Genomic DNA, 17,520 nt, shown 5'->3' with positions numbered 1-17,520 from the left:
ACTTTACAAAAATTGTTAAGATGCTTTATGCCAAATACACCTAGCAGCTATATTCATGATCTCTATAAATTGCCTTGATCTTAAATTAAGATGGATTTTTTAAAAAAATACATGTACTATTAGTATTGTAACTGATCCATTATAATAGAGTAAAAGAACCCAAAAGCCTAGTTATTGGTCTTGTTTCAAGTTGAACTTTCTGAAACAAGTCAAGTTGGGGAGCATGCACTGGTACAGTGCATTGCCGCACCCACTACACAACAAAACACAGTACCAAAGGAGTCCAGTCTTCATCTCAGGTCACTGGATAGCATCCATGTCTCGCAACCATATAGCAAGACAGGAAGCACCAGGACTCTAAAGACTTGGACCTTCGTTCTTTTGCATAGATATCGGGAGCGCCACACACCCCTTTCCAGTGACCTCATGACCCCCCATGCTCTCCCAATTCGTCTACTGACTTCATAGGAAGAGTCACCAGAAAGATGAATGTCACTGCCAAGGTAAGTAAACCTCTCAACAAGGTCAACACTCTCTCCACAAACAGACACACTGCTGATGGCTGTGCCCAAGAGGTCATTAAAGGCCTGGATCTTGGTTTTTATCCAGGACACTCGCAAGCCCAGACACTCAGACTCCTCGCTCAGAGCCTCCATTGACTCCGTGAAGATCATAGCATCATCAGCAAGGTCAAGATCTGTGAACCTTTCTTCACCAACAGATGCCCCACAGCCGCTTGACCCCACAATCTTGCCATTGAACAGAAAAGGAGCATGAACACACCCCTGACGAACCCCAGAATCAACTGGGAAAAAACGCAGAGGTCCTGCCTCGACTCTGCACAGCACTCACAGTACAAGTTTACAGGTCGGCCATGATATCCAGCAACCTCGAGGGGATACCGCAAATCCTCAGGATGTCCCACAGGGCAGCTCGATCAACTGAGTCGAACACTTTGCGAAAATCGACAAAGGCTGCAAAGAAACTCTGCCAATATTTACATTTGCTCTCCATGAGAACCCGCAGTGCTAGGATGTGGCCGACGGTAGACTTCTTAGGTGTAAAACCAGACTTTTCCCGTCGCTGGTAGGCGAGCAAGTGATCACGGATCCTATTGAGGACTACCCTAGCAAGGACCTTACCTGGCACCGAGAGCAGTGTTATCCCCCTGTAGTTGTTGCAATCCAGGCGATCACCCTTCCCTTTCCAGATAGGGATGACAAGTCCCGTTTTCCAGTCAGTTGGGATGATGCCAGTCTCCCAAATGGAAGCAAATATTGCTTGTAATACCAGGACAGCCTTACCACCAGCCTGGAGAAGTTCACCCCGGATACCACAGACCCCTGCAGCCTTTCTCCCCCTCAGCTGGTTCACAGCTAATTGGAGGATCACCCTCAAGAACCGTGGACCCAGAGATATCCAACATCCTAGCCAGAGGATCAGCTTTGAACAGTTGCTCAAAGTTGCCAGCCCAGCGGGTCACAACTGCAGTATCATCTGTAAGGACCGCTCCATCAGCTGCCCTGACTGCGACTCTCCGAGGAACAGATTCAGATGCGCATAGTGCCTCGATTCCTCTGTAAGTAGGACGTGGGTTGCTAGACCACAGATGGTGTGTCACTTGCTCACAGATTCCTCAAACAAACGCCTCCTTATCTGCCCTCAGAGCCCTCGCAGCCATCCTTCTCAGTTCCCGGTACAGACCAAAGTTGCCATTGAGACATGCGCTGCGACTCCTCTCAATGATATCCAGGGTGCCCTGAATGATGAAACACCTCCTTCTGGGAACACCAGTAATACCAACACAACCCCCAGCAACCTTCAGGGTCTTGTCACGGAAGGTCTCCCACATCACATTAGGATCGGTAATCGTACCCAAATCTGAAAGTTCCTCACACAAACTGCAAACTCATTAGAAACAGCCTGGTCTTGGAGCCTGGCCATGTCCAGGCTCATTTTCCTAGTAGGTGGTAACCTACTGGACCTAAGCTGGATCCTAAGAGTAGCAACAACAAGTATGTGGTCAGAATTCACAAACTGGGCACTTCTGTAGACCCTGCAGTTTTGCAAGAGCCTCCAGCGTCTGCCCATGAGGATGTGATCGATCTCCTTCACCGCACCACCAGTACTAGAGTACCAAGTCCAACAATGTGGTTCAGGGAGCTGGAACCAGGATCCAGCGATTCGCAGCCCCTGACCTTTTGCAAAGTCAAGGAACATGGAGCCACTTTCACCATGGTCACCAGACCCATGGGGACCGAGACAATCCTCATAGCCAGCCCTGTCAGTGCCAGTGGCTGCATTGAAGTCACCCATGACCAGAGGAGTGTCACCTCATGGGCACCCATCAACCACCGAGCGAAGCTGTAAATAAAATGTCTCCCTCACCAAGACATCACTCACGGCGGTCAGAGCATACACAGAGACAACAGACAAGGCACCCAGAGAGTGCCGTAATCAGTCTCATAATATGCTCGTTGAAAGAAGTGACATCGGACACCATCGGAAGAAGCCAATCCGCTACAGCAACAGCTACTCCCCAAGTATGACAGCCATCAGACCGGCCAGACCAATAAAAGGTGAATCCACCTACAGAGATCTGGCCGGTCCCCGGTCTGCGCACCTCAGAGAGTGCCGTCACTGAAATGCAGAGTTTACGCAGCTCCTCCGACAGCAGAGGAAGATGATCATCTTGCCGGAGAGACAAGAAGTTCCATGCGCCCACCCGTATGGGCCACCTCAAACTGGGACCCAAGTGCTGCCGTGCAGCAGGCGACACCTCAGCACCACACCAGTTCTGATCTCCAACAGACCTGACCCTATTGGCTCTCCAACGGTTTCGACTCTTCCGGGGATGGGGCTCCCAAGGGCTTTCCCCCATCCTCTTCATGATGCGAGCAGCCTTCGCAGCAGAGCTACTCCCGCTGAGAGCAAAAAGAAGTCCTTTCTGTAGTCTCGGAGCTTTGTCAAGTTTTTTTTTACCGTGGCTGGAGTGCCAATCCTGCCACCAACCCCCATTATTTCCCTGCAAGTTGGAGGACCGCTTACAGGGCCGGATGCAGTTTAACGTCATACCCAGGATATAGAATTTCTGAAACCAAGTTATATTAATAAAGTATTAACCAAAAACATTTTTTTTTTACTTTTAGACTCTTTTGACTTAAATGTTTTATGGTTAACAGTGTTACCTTTCTTTGTCTTTTTGTTAAGAGTTATTTTAGTTGTTTTTTTCCCTTATACTGAGGTTTTTAAATTCTGCACATGAAATTATTCAAAAGTACAACATAAAATTATTTACAGTACAGCATACATTCATATGCCTATTTGAATTACTTGGCTAAAGTTAGTACAGTAGTTAGATTAATTGAATATTCGATAAAATAACTGACAAGATTAATCATTTTACAAAATAATTGTGTCAGTTCCTATGTGAAAGGACAACATAAATACTTCTCTTTTTTATTTAATAAAAAAGGACTGTACAGTATATTTGTTGGAGTATGTTAAAATTTATCAACAACAGTATTTGTCAATCCTAAGTTTTTATTGAGCTTTGCCAATTAAACTGGATGCAAATAACATTTCTATAGTGACAGAATACAGAGGTATATAAAAAAAATGTAAAAAAAATAAATCAAATGAATGAGATCATGCCATCACATAGAATATGAATTTAGCAGGCAAATGCAACTTCTAGCCATTTACATTTCCTGAAGCTACTATCCACTATCACATACTGTGCTGTCCAACAATGACTGCAACAATGACATCAGCAAGAGCAAATTTGCAAATACCTTTAAGTTGGTATACATAGTAATTTATGTTAAGCATGCACTAAGCAGTTGAAAGGTGGAACACTGGAAAAATATGACATTGGCTATGCTTGGTTCAGGTTTACATTAAACCTATGCTAGGAAAAGTTGAGTTCAGAATATGGAGAGATGGCTGTCTACCAAAATAAAAAAAATACATCCACCTAGATTGTAACAAATAACTGGAAACTGAGTTCATTATGAATGCAATATTTTGGGTGAAGTAATGAGTATTATTTCAAAAGAAAATGTTTCCTAAAGGCTAAACAAAGAAAGAACTAAAAATAGCAACAAAGTTAAAATGGAAATTACCAAGTAAAATGTTCATAAATAGTTATGAGAACAAGTAGCAGCATAAAATGCTAAGTGCCATATTTGCAAGATTCACAAAGTTGCATATAATCTGATGATGATTACTTGAAAAGGCTAAACTGGTCATTATAAGGCTACTTTTTCACCACAGTTCTAAATGCAGCACATTTCTAAAGCTGGCCAAATCTTTAGGGGGGAAAAATAACTAATCTATATCCTCCAAATTATACGAACTGTACCCTGTCTGAAAAGTGAGTGACTCACCATTCACTTTTAACCTTTATTACTTAACAATCATGAAATTTTTCAATTACAATAAGAGAAAAATACAAGTGACTAATGGAAGTTTCAATCTTATTATTTTGTGATACACAATTTGTAACTTCAGTGTACTCAAACAGATTAAAGAAGAAAAGTAATCCAAGTGGCTTGCAATAAAAAAATCCCTCAGGGAACACAAGATTATTGACTGGATATGCTGTAGACAAGTTTGATTCCACTGTTAAGTATTAAAGGCATGCTGTAATTGTTGAAACTTCTCAAGAAGGTGCAGTTTTAGCAAAAGTCAGACAAGAAGAACAAATGCTTCCTCAGCTTAAGATACAAAAAAAATAATAATAATTCTACTAATACTCAATATTGAAACCAGAATGACAGTTTCTTTGTTCATGGGACACTTCTACACGTTTGATCTTTACAAAAATAAAATCCAGAGATCAAAAAAAAAATGTTATATCTGTGTCACATGTAACAACATGCATCATGATCAATGGAATAAAATACAAATCCAGCATGCAGTTCTCAGGTGAGTGCCCCATTTAACTTTTGGCAGTCAGCAAAAGCCAAAAACTAAGTAGAAAAAAGACAGGACATTACAACTCTTCCCAAGAGTACAAGAACATCCAGTTATGAAAATGCACAGGTGTGTGATGCAAATAAAAGTGTGTTTCATACTGTATCACTGTGTGGTTACTTATTCATTGCAATAGGTTCAAGTACTTCCTGGCCATATCACCGCCCCACATTCAATTGCAACAAATAGAGAATAACTAAAAGAAAACAATAAAACAATGCACAGAAGAGACTAAGGCAAAGATTGTGTTCCTTTGACATAACTTCAGAAATATCTTTTAAAGTAATGCAATGGGTTCACTTTGTATCTTTGTACAAGTGTACCCATAGTGGCCACTGTGTGTACTGTAGCTAATCAACATCAAAACGTAAGCAGAACTAATCATTTAATCAAGAAATCTTTATTTTATATACGGCCACAAATTACACCCATCAACATGAAGTGTTTCACAAATCAAACAAAAGACTAAAATACCAACAAAAGTGCACAAATGTGCATTTCCCAATAAAATACTGCACATCAAGCAACCCAGAATTTAAGTATTTTTCAAAGGAATTCTTTAAAAAAAGTATTTTAATTATTACTAAATCAATTTTCTAACCTGTTCATCAGGTTCAGGGTTGCAGAGAGCTGATGCCTATCCCCAGCAGAACTAGGTACAAGGAGGGAACCAACACTTCACAGCGAACAGGTCCAAGGAAGGGGCAAACTCACAGATACATTCTCTTGGCCAATACTCATACATTAACACTAATCTATATATATAATTCACTAAGCTGCCGCCAGCGCAAGCAAGACACCCATGGAAGCACGCAGGACAGAGCCACGGCCACCAACTCTAAGACCATTGGATACGATGACAACTCGCAGCGCCACGCCCACCAACTCGGACGTACCAACTCACAAAACATGGCGTCACTGAATACAACGACAACTCGCCGAGCCACGTCCACCAACTCGGACGTAGCAACTCACAACACAGGGCGTCATTCACGTTCGTCTCTGCTACACTCCACATGCACCTCTGAGCCACGATGACTTTTCATTATTCTTTTCGGTTATGACACACGACCGCGTCCACCATCGCAAACTGTTTTACACGCCATGATCTTAGAGTTGGTGGGCGGGTCTCTGTGAGTTGCTCTTGCGAGCGGGCACATGACCAGGCGGTGTGTATGCTTCGAGAACGAGGGTGGACGCCGCAGGACCATCTAAGAAGAGGCATGTTTGTCGCGGATGTGAATCACTGTATGCACTCACAAACTGCAACAACTCACCAAACAAGGACACCCTGTCTCTCGAGGCATTCACACTGCCAGAAGACAACAATGGGATACGCAAAAAATAGCCATGTCAGTCAACTCACAATGCCCAGCCCACCAACTCATGCCCACCAACTCGAGCACACGTCCACCCACGCTCTCAAGGCATTCACAGTGCCTGCTCATGTACCCAGACGCAACAACTCACCAACTCGCTTTCGTCTCTGTTACAGTACACATGCACTACTGAGGCACATTGACTTTTCATTATTCTTTTCGGTTTCAGCTGCATTTCTATATATAATCCACCAAGTCGTCCGATCATGGGATACAAACGACAGAGCACCGCTCAACAACTCGAACCGATACAGAGACACACCCACCAACTCTAAGAGCATGGGACGAAAACGCCTGCCCACCTGCCTGACTGTTACCAGCGCTCACCGCAATGTACTGCTAACTCACAAACTGCAACAATTCACCAAACACCGCATCAGACGCTTTCTATATCTAAGAAGATATATAGATACTCATTATTCCCAGGCACGCGTCCACCCACGCTCTCAAGGCATTGACAGTGCCTGCTCATGTGCCCAGACGCAAAAACACATCACACACAAATTTTGCTTAATTTGACTCAACACAGGAAACCTCACCCGGCCCGGACACGGAGAGGATTGACAGATTGATAGCTCTTTCTCGATTCTCTGGGTGGTGTTGCATGGCCGTTCTTATTTGGTGGAGCGATTTGTCTGGTTAATTCCGAAAACGAATGAGACTCCCTACAGCTAAATAGTTTCACGATCGCCAACCGGTCGGCGTCGAGGAATTCCCAGTAAGTGTGGGTCATACGCTCGCACTGATTATGTCCCTGCCCTTTGTACACACCTCCCCCCCGCACCCCCCTCGATACTACCATGCTACCATGTTCGGGTGACCTCGTGGATTATATATAGAAAAGCAGCCGGAACCGCAAAGAACAATGAAAAGACAATGTGGCTCAGAGGTGCATGTGGACTGTAGCAGAGACAAAAGCGTTGGGGGTGGGGACATGAGCAGGCAGTGCGTACTGAATGATGATTGTATGTTGGTTCGTAGCGTGCACTGTTGCAATGTTACTTTTCTTGGTTGTTTATTACATTACGGATTTGTCAAATGTTCATTTTTTTTCCCTGTGCTTAAAAATCATTAAAAAAGCAGAGTGATTATGCGGCTGGCTAGTTTAACATAATAACACAATGTCATGGAAATGAATAGGAAGCGTAATGAAAGAAACATTTCAACTGAATTACAAAAACTATGGCAAATTCTACATTAAATTAAATTAAATTAGGGCGGAGTGGTGGCTCTGAGGCTAAGGATCTGCGCTGGTATCCTGAAGGCTGCCGGTTTGAATCCCTGTCACTGCCAAAAGAGATCCAGCTCTGCTGGGCCCTTGAGCAAGACCCTTAACCTGTAATTGCTCCAGGGGTGCTGTACAATGGCTGACCCTGCGCTCTGACCCCAAGGGGTATGCGAAAACTAACAAATTCCTAATACAAGAAATTGTATAAGGCGAAATAAAGAACAAAAAAAAAAACCTTTACATACAAATTGTTCACTATTTGGTGGTGGTCGAGTCAGAAACAGATATAGCTGTCTACCTCTTTGAGTGTAGGATGCCAAGTGTTTTGCATTCTTACCTCTTCCTTACAGTATTTCTGTATTGTTCCAGTTCCAAAGGAAGCAGGAGCTTCCTCACCTGTATCATGGACACCTTTAAAAGATTGGTCCTGCACTATATGAGTCTTCTTATAAAAGAACATTTGGATCCACTGTGGTTTTGTTAACCCTATATCATATTACGTGACTAACAGTGATTTTCAGTAATAGCCTACATTTACATAATCTTAGCAAGTCAGAGGCATTTGGCGGCACACTCCCGTGAAGCTGATCATTTGATATGACATATCCAACATACTATGATAAAATCAAACAGGTCTGATTTTGTCTTTTCTTGGAGGTGTGGGCTGTGTGTGCAGGAGAGCTGACAAACAATGAATGCTCATTCAGAAGTACAATGCGAAGAATTTTGCACCTCACAAACAGAAGAACAGCTGGTCCATGTTATGTACTAAAAAGGCCCGAAACCATGGCTCAACTCACCACAACAATTAATCCTTCGTACTGTGTGGGCCCCATTAAGCAGCATGTGTTCTGTAAAAATCACAAACAGAAGAGAAGCTTATCTGTCTGATGTCTCATATTTTACATATCATAACAGAGTGGAAAAAATAAATAAAGGGCAGAGATTGCTGCTGAACTTGCCTCTGCAGTTAACCCTTCAAACATCACTAGTTCTGTCAGGCAGCACAAATTAGAGGTTGGTCAATAAATATGACAAGGTTTGTGATTTTCAGTCATGCAAACTGACATGGTGCAGAGATGAAATCAGTGCCTGCGGTCTGCAAATCTGACAAACTCCATAACAAAAAGTCACGTAATGTGAAATAATTAGGTGGACAAAGATTGTTGCAGTAGATGCTATTATCTATCTGCTCCATAAGGCATATTCCCATTTAAACAAGTCTGGCAGCACTGGGAGAATCATGTTTTTTTTGTCTTCTCCAATACCATCCAGCCACCCCTGTGAAGGGGTAAGTTTATGGATATGCATAAGGATAAGCCTGTAGTGTCCTGGATAATGGACTATCTGGGCTGGTAACATCAGAGGCACATCAAATAAACAATCTAATTAAGAAAGCAGGTTCAGTTATAGCATACACTCTTGATTTGGTGGTGGAAGTAGTAAATGAGACAGAATGAAGACAAAACCGAGTGCCATTATTAACAGTGTTGCACATCCTATATATGACACACTATTATTGAGTATTTTGTAGAAAATGAATTATTCAACAGATGTATGACAAGCTACACACTTGCAACAAATACGCCCTTATAATCACTCACTGAGACTGCTCTCATTCTTAGTTTTCTTCTTTTTTGCAATTGTTGTGTATGACTGAGTTTTTTTTTTTATATTATACTCCATGAGATTTTGTAAATGTTAAATTTCACCATTGGGACAAATAATATTCCGATTGTGCACAAAATAGTTAACATTCCAAATGACCTGCTAGAGCTTCCAGTTTCAAAATAAGAGATCCAACAATAACTACAAAAATCGCTAATCGCTGAACAAAATGTATTCAACATCTAAGCTACCTAATCTTCATTTAGCAAAAGAAAGGAATTAACTCTAGACACAATGTTGGTCTGACACAAGAACACTCACAGAGGCCAACTTTACTCTTGTGTGGATTTGATTAATGTCACTCCCACAAAAACCCTAGTGGAAATGCTAGTATGTATATAAGGGGTCCCTTTGATGAACAACCAACCTGTCACAACAGTGCTACACAGAAAGGTATTCTCAAACATACAATATAACAGACATGCAATCAGATGGGTTTTTTTTGGCACACGATAGGTCTCAGTACCAACTGAGTGACATACAAATTACACTGCTTACCTGAGCACTGCTCTTGACTATGTGCATCATTCTGTGGGCACAGAGTACCTTTCTTACCCCACAATGAATATTCCCAGCAGAATAATGCACCACATCACAAAGCATACATTATCTCAAGCTGAATTCATGAATATAACACAGATTTCAATATATTCCAACACCCTGGTCAGTCTCTGGATAGCAATCCAATAAGGTGCCTTTAGACTAAAGTAGAATAGGAGGAAATGGGTGATGTTCTCGAGTAAGTATAGACAAAAGTATTTAAGTAATATTTCAAGCACCTTCTCATATCCACTTGTCAAAGAATTTGGGCTGTCATGGAGGCAAGTAGAGGCCCTGCCTGTAATAGCTATGTACTGTATACTCACAGTGGCCATTGTGTGTACTATAGCTAATTAACATCAAAACATAAGCAGAACCAATCATTTAATATAGCAACCTTTATTTTATATAGGGCCACAAAATACACTCATCAACATGAAGTGTTTCACAAATCAAACAAGACTGAAATACAGTATCAAGTTGAGAACAATAAAAAAATTAGGCCTGTACAGCAGACTAACATTAGCCAAGTCAGATGTTTCTCTTTTTTTGGATATTCTTATGTGTGTGTCAGAAGGGGGATGATGTTGTTTGTTATAATATTCCTATATTTCTTGAGCTTCTATTAAAAGCTGAATTTCCCTTGGGGACAAATATCTATCTAAAATGAACACATAATATGGACAGGCACTGGAAGGACGTTGCAAAAGGCCAGACATTAAAAATGGAGAATGATGTACAATGGGAACAGAGGAACCAAAACATAAACTATAGCTCTATAACACACTCCATAAGTTAAATTTCAGAAATTCACTGAAGGAAGACAAGTCTAAGAAAAAAAAAAAAGGATCTAAATTGACAAAGTCAACAAAAGTTGTACTGCATATTTTTTGGCACAGTGTGAGGACTTGAGTCAAAAGATCTGAATTGTCTCACAGGCTTCTACAGGATTAAGAAGCCGAGGGATTTTATGATATTGGTGATGACTGATTTTTAAGTCAATTAATTTTGTTTTACAGATGGTTTCCGTATCTGCCAGGAAGCCAGTGTAGTTCAGGTGTTGGGCCTGGAAATGCTCAGTAGTCACCAAAGAGATTAAACAAGTAATTTAAACTGGAGCATATTTTTAAACAACACATGCAAGCTTTAGCAGCATGAAAAACAACTGAGTGAGAAGAAAAAGTAAATACAATGACAAAAAAAAGCCACTATAAAACTCTGAGTAACAATGTGATCATGTTTAAGAGTAGACTGCTGAAAGTGTAAATGAGACAAAGACCTAAGCAGAGTTATGCTTCTGTACTCTTCCATAAATTCCACAACTGCAAAAATTACTTTGCACTTCACCCTGACCCTTTCTTCATGTTCTTTTAGCTCTTGGTAATTATGTTCCACTAGAAAACACCTTATAAAAACCCCTATGGCATGAAGAGGTCATATACACACCTGAGAATAACTCCCTAACCCCTCATTAAAAATACTGGTGTGGACATTTATCAGGACTGTCTGCAAATGAACATAATTTTCATCTAATAAAGCCTTATTCACTTGTCTCTCTGCATTCTCACTAGTAGTATCTCTGCAGTGCCAGTACAATATAGATTGCCGTCTCCAAATTCAAGGACAGCAAATGGTCTTAGCAACATTCAGATTAATAAACATTGAAAGACACAAACTTATGTGTTTGACAAATATATTTGAGTTTGTTTTAAATGTGTTCCAATAATGAATCATTCAATCATACACTTCACCATAACTGCCAGTAGCTTTAACACATACATCATCCACACGACTGCTGCATATGTAACCCATTCCAATGTTGCCAAGCCTGGCAGGTCAATCCCTGCCACTAACTCCAAGCAAATTACTCAACCTATCTATGTTCTTATCTGTAAACCATAATGGCAAAACATTATTCAAGTTCTGATCGTCACCAAAGGAAACTGCAAAATGTTTAGAACTGCATTGCATGTATAGTTCAAGATAAAAAAAATGAAATAGTTTTGTTCTATTGCCATTGAGGTTTCCACGTGTAGACTACACTTCAATAAACAACACATTAGAAACCATAAGTTGTTTTATGAGGTGACAGATCAAGTACAAGTGTGCATACCTGGCTTGACAGCATGTGTGTGACATACAGAGCAGTGTGAGGTTCAGGGCAACTCCACCTAAACTTGAGGCCCAGCAAAATCGAGCACGAGGTGATAGATGATGTTAAAACAGGTACACGGTATTCTTCCATAATGCAATAAATAATAATTAGGATTCATTATTTTATTACGAAAAAATGAACATCACATCAATAAGAAGGCTGCGAAATTCATTTCGTTAAAAAAACGAACAACGATAGACAAAGGGGGCTTTCAAATATCGATCTTTCGCAAGTGTCTAAATCCTGCAAATACACTATAGAGTTTTAAAACAGAGAAATACGACTGAGTGTCATGAAGAAATCAGCGAGCCACTCAGACATCACGGGGGCCCCACTCCCCCTACCTCTCAAAATAATTAGCGTTATAACCCGATTTAAGTATTGTCATGACTGGCTGGAGTTCAATACCACACCTTTAAAGTTGGATATTCCTGAACCTTCAACGCCATGGAGAGTTGAGCAGCTGATTCTTGCACCGCCATCTTCGACTGGGAAAAAAAAAATCTACATTAAAACTGAAGAGCCACAAAAATACTGCACTGCATCATGGGTTAACCAGCGTCTGGGGTGGAGTGTAACTAAAGAGGAATAGCAGTCTTCGCTTAAGTTTGAAAGGTGCTATTACACAGCCGGGAAAAAAAGCTTAAATAGAAGAAGTGTTAAAAAAAAATCTGGCAAAGGTACTGAAAATATAACTCAAAGATAGCACCGAATATTCTTGTTCCGGTAAAGGTACCATAAATGACAGCAACGGTGATCCAATCGCATTAGTTTCCTGCTCTGTACAGCCAATCCTCACAGAGGGTGGGACAGCAGTGTACAACAATTCATTTTTGATTGCCAGAAAAAAGTCCTTGCTGTAGAAATATTTTCTTCATATCAGAATACGAGACCAAATGTGTTACATTTATTCGATGAATATCACGATTTCTTTCTAACGATTTTTAAGTTACTACAGGAATGTCCCATTGGGCCCTGCGACAGCCAAATCTGTTAGCCAATCAGAAAGATAGCGGGGTGAGGCTTTTGACAGAATTAGGAATAAAAATGAGGCTCATCATTTATAATCAGAACTGAATGATTTTCATGCCTGTTGTTTCGTAGGTTTGCCTCAAAAATCCATTTGTGACTGAGAATTGGAAAGATTTCAGTTTTGGCATCGTAGTCATTCGCTTTGATTAACTACAAACTTTTAAAAGTAAAACTATATCAGTTTGTAAAAGTTCGAATGAGCTGTTTTTATCTAGTTTTCTTTGTTGATCATTATTTACACCCTTGCTTTCCTCTCCGGAGTCACAGAAAATCCGTGACTTAGCAAACAGCATAAGGTGTGCGCCTTTTTTATCATAACGTCAACAACAAAAGTACAATACAAGCAAAAGCACATATCAAAGGTGTACTTCAAACAAAAACACTGCCAGTGATACAGAATAAAAACAAATTACAACTTATAAAAACGTTTAAACGATGTATATAAGTACAAATTGCTTTCATATTTTACATTGTGACATGTACATAGATCCATCCATCCATTTTCCAACCCGCTGAATCCGAACACAGGGTCACGGGGGTCTGCTGGAGCCAATCCCAGCCAACACAGGGCACAAGGCAGGGAACCAATCCCGGGCAGGGTGCCAACCCACCGCAGGACACACACAAACACACCCACACACCAAGCACACACTAGGGCCAATTTAGAATCGCCAATCCACCTAACCTGCATGTCTTTATACTGTGGGAGGAAACTGGAGCGCCCGGAGAAAACCCATGCAGACACGAGGAGAACATGCAAACTCCACGCAGGGAGGACCCGGGAAGTGAACCCGGGTCCCCAGATATCTCAACTGCGAGGCAGCAGCGCTACCCACTGCGCCACCGTGCCGCCCCATGTACATCCATCCATCCATTTTCCAACCCGCTGAATCCAAACACAGGGTCACGGGGGTCTGCTGGAGCCAATCCCAGCCAACACAGGGCACAAGGCAGGGAACCAATCCTGGGCAGGGTGCCAACCCACCGCAGGACCCATGTACATAGATACATTATATAATAGAATTTAGGTATTAGAAATTCTACAGCCAATAATGGATACAAATCCATACGTCCAAAAGTTTCGCACTTTACATGAAAAACACGGGCAAAGAAGTTTTCTTGGATTTCTATATGAGATAATTTCAAGTCCCGCAAAACAAGACTTTGTGCCAAGAGATTTAACCACGCCCGAGGACGGAAATAAAAGACAAAGAGTAGAAGACAAAATAAAACGTCGTAAAGAGGTTCAAAAACGTTGGTATGATACACATTCAGAGCAGGTTACAGATAATGAAAGAACTAAAATTCGAAAGTCTCAAAAAGATAGTAAAGATCGCATTAGCGCAAACAAATGGAAATTATTACTCTGTGAAATAACGGAACAGTGAAAGAGATCGAATATATAGACATAGGTGATATTATAGAAGTATGTAGATATTGTTCGGCTTTAAGTTTAAGTCGGAGACTTGTAGATCGTCTAATTCGTGTTGCCATCAGGGAAAAGTAGTGTTTCTTCCCAATGAAGAGAAATAAAAGATTTGTTATTTGGTTAAAGTGAAATCCACAAACACTACAAGCAAAAAATTCTGAATCTACAATAATCTGTTCGCGTTCGCATCATTCAATGCTCAAAACGTAGATTTACACGATTCAGGACCAATACGCTTTGAGAATCTGTGGTCCCACAACAATTAAAGCACGTTTAATTTCAAAGAAACCACAGTTCGGTCAGGTTTATATTTATGATCACGGAGAAGTGATGCAGCATAGCATCAAAAGAGTTAAACGATTGGACGTATTAGAAATTATACAACCAATAATGGATACAAATCCATACATCCAAAAATATCACACTTTCACAAAATTTATCTGAAAAACACAGACAAAAAAGTTTTCTTGGATTTCTATATGAATCTGAAAGATCACGCTCACATATATAATAAACCAACATGTGAGGAATTGTAAGCGATAATAGTTTCGAAAGACAGAGATATCAAAGACAGAGTTGATATTCGTGTTTATGCAAAAGCACAGCACGATTCGTCTCAAGCAGCAGATCCAGGAAATGACTACCGTGTAGGGCGCACACGGGGGTTGGCGAGCGAAGCGAGCAGGGGGCAGAGCCCCCTAGTAATAAACAAGAATCGTTTCATCCAATACTTGGAATATTAATATGTATGCTTCAGTTTAAATGTTTAAAGTCTAAATATTCTCGATTGTTATAGAAAATATCAAAAATAACATCATTTTCGTAATCATTGACCTTGAAATCTTCAAAAAACTATACTCCACAGGCTTATGTATGAAATTTGTAATTTCTAACCTTCTGGGAGTGGGTCTTAGAGGTCTGATATCACCAATAAGGAATCAAATATCAAAACTATATTTGTATGATCTGCAACCTTGAAATAGCTTAAAACGGCATTCCACATGCCCAAGTTTTGTGAAAAGGAGTAACTTTGACTCCTCGTATCTCATTAGCGGGTGAACCCCTGGAGTCAGTTAATGTGGCGTGCACAGCTTCAAGTCTTCCTGATCATTTTTCTTACAAACACCTATTTGTTTTCTCTTTATCATAAGGGTGTAAATTATTGCACAAAATATGGTCCACAAATGGTCTAAAATGCAGGGTTTTTCATATGTGGGGGTTTTCTTGTACTGTGGGTCAGGTGGTGCAAGTCAAAAAGAAAACTAATTTCAAATAATTCATAAATAATTCTTATCAGTGGCAGACCTACATTTTATGAACTCATAAAAGGCATGAACTGTTATGGGGGCCCCTTCTCAAACAGCAGTGAGGTCTGTTTAACCACTGTTATGTTCTTCACTAGGGTTGTTCCATGTCAGATCATCACAAATGTTTTAAACATTTAACCACTAAATATTAGATTTTGATTAAAACTGCTGTACTGGATTATTCTGACATGTCAAAGTCGCTAGTGTGAATAAAAAGTTCCTATGCCTTGAAGTTTTCAAGTTATAGGGGGGTGAAAATTAGGGAAATGTTATATAGTTGCATGATGCATCATAAAACATAGAAAAGTCCACAATCAATATAATCTTTTATTTTAGACACCTATGAACAATATATAAAAAGTTTCCGAAATGGTGTACATAACAATGACTGCAAGCAATGGAATATGCATTCATTTTTTGATTACGGCTAGTCTTAGATAAATAATTTTAATAAAAACTTTAATTTCTGTCATAAATGTGTCACACGCATGTGCATAAGGGACAGCTAGGGATCAGATAATTGTAGTTTCCTGCTAGAAAGCCAGAGGGTCACTACAGTTTCAGCAGCTGTTTTCCCTAAGAGGTAACAAATTTTAATGCAGACTCGCTGTTCTTTCAAACTGTAGTGATGCTTGAAACTTGTTTCAAAGAGGAAGCTGTAAGTAAAACACAGGTCTACGAGTGGTTTTCAAATGAGGGGAAATGTCACTTGATCTTGCTCTGTGTGACTTTTTCTTGTTCCCACATATGTAAAAAGAACTCAAAAGAAAGCGTTTTTGTACTGTGGAGGAAGTCAAAGAAAAATCACTGCAGGTATTGGACAATGTTCCTCTTCAGCGATTCCAAAAATGTTTCCACCAGTGGGAAAACCGTTGGGACAAGTGCATTCATTCACATGTAGAGTACTTTGAAGGAAACTAATGTTTCAGGAAGTAAAAATTATTAAAACAATTTTTTTTTTCAACTACGGTTATTTTTGGGTACCCCCTTGTATTTAGAATGAAATATTCTTAATTTGAACATTTTTTTCACGGCTAGCCTACATGATACTTTAATAATCTTTTCATTTTTTAGTTCAACTATTTTTTCTACTGAATTACACTATATTATTTGTATTATTTTTAAAAAAAACCCTTCTCATGCAGTGGACACCAAAAATTTTTAAGCAATCTGAAGTACAGTAATCCCTCGCTATATCGCGCTTCGCCCTTCGCGGCTTCACTCCATCGCGGATTTTATATGTAAGCATATTTAATTATATATCGCGGATTTTTCGCTGCTTCGCGGGTTTCTGAGGACAATGGGTCTTTTAATTTCTGGTACATGCTTCCTCAGTTGGTTTGCCCAGTTGATTTCATACAAGGGACGCTATTGGCAGATGGCTGAGTAGCTACCCAGCTTACTTTTCTTTCTCTCTCTCTTGCGCTGACTATCTGTGATCCTGATGTAGGGGGATTGAGCAGGGGGGCTGTTCGCACACCTAGACGATACGGACGCTCGTCTAAAAATGTTGAAAGATTATCTTCACGTTGCTACCTTCTGTGTGCAGCTTTTAAGTATGCTGCACGGTGCTTCGCATACTTAAAAGCTCAAAGGGCACGTATTGATTTTTTTATCTGTCTCTCTCTCTCTGCTCCTGACGGAGGGGGTGTGAGCTGCCGCCTTCAACAGCTTTGTGCCGCGGTGCTTCGCATACTTAAAAGCAAACAGCCCTATTGATTTATTTGCTCCTTTGAAGAGGAAGATATGTTTGCATTCTTTTAATTGTGAGACTGAACTGTCATCTCTGTCTTGTCATGGAGCAC

General features: G+C 40.5%; 1 protein-coding gene across 1 annotated transcript in view; it reads right to left on the bottom strand.

Moving 5' to 3' along the window:
• Positions 1–12,688, bottom strand: part of maea (macrophage erythroblast attacher, E3 ubiquitin ligase) — a 118,134-nt gene extending 105,446 nt beyond the window's left edge. The window contains exon 1 of the mRNA XM_028801591.2: positions 12,361–12,688. Within this exon, the coding sequence (XP_028657424.2) occupies positions 12,361–12,429 (69 nt within the window). The 5' untranslated portion in view covers positions 12,430–12,688. The remainder of the gene's footprint in view (positions 1–12,360) is intronic.
• Positions 12,689–17,520: the final 4,832 nt, after the last annotated feature.

Source organism: Erpetoichthys calabaricus, chromosome 5 (assembly GCF_900747795.2).
Source record: "Erpetoichthys calabaricus chromosome 5, fErpCal1.3, whole genome shotgun sequence".
NCBI lineage: Eukaryota > Metazoa > Chordata > Cladistia > Polypteriformes > Polypteridae > Erpetoichthys > Erpetoichthys calabaricus.
The sequence above is the reverse complement of the archived record's forward strand: the minus strand, read 5'-3'. Positions and strand labels throughout refer to the sequence as shown.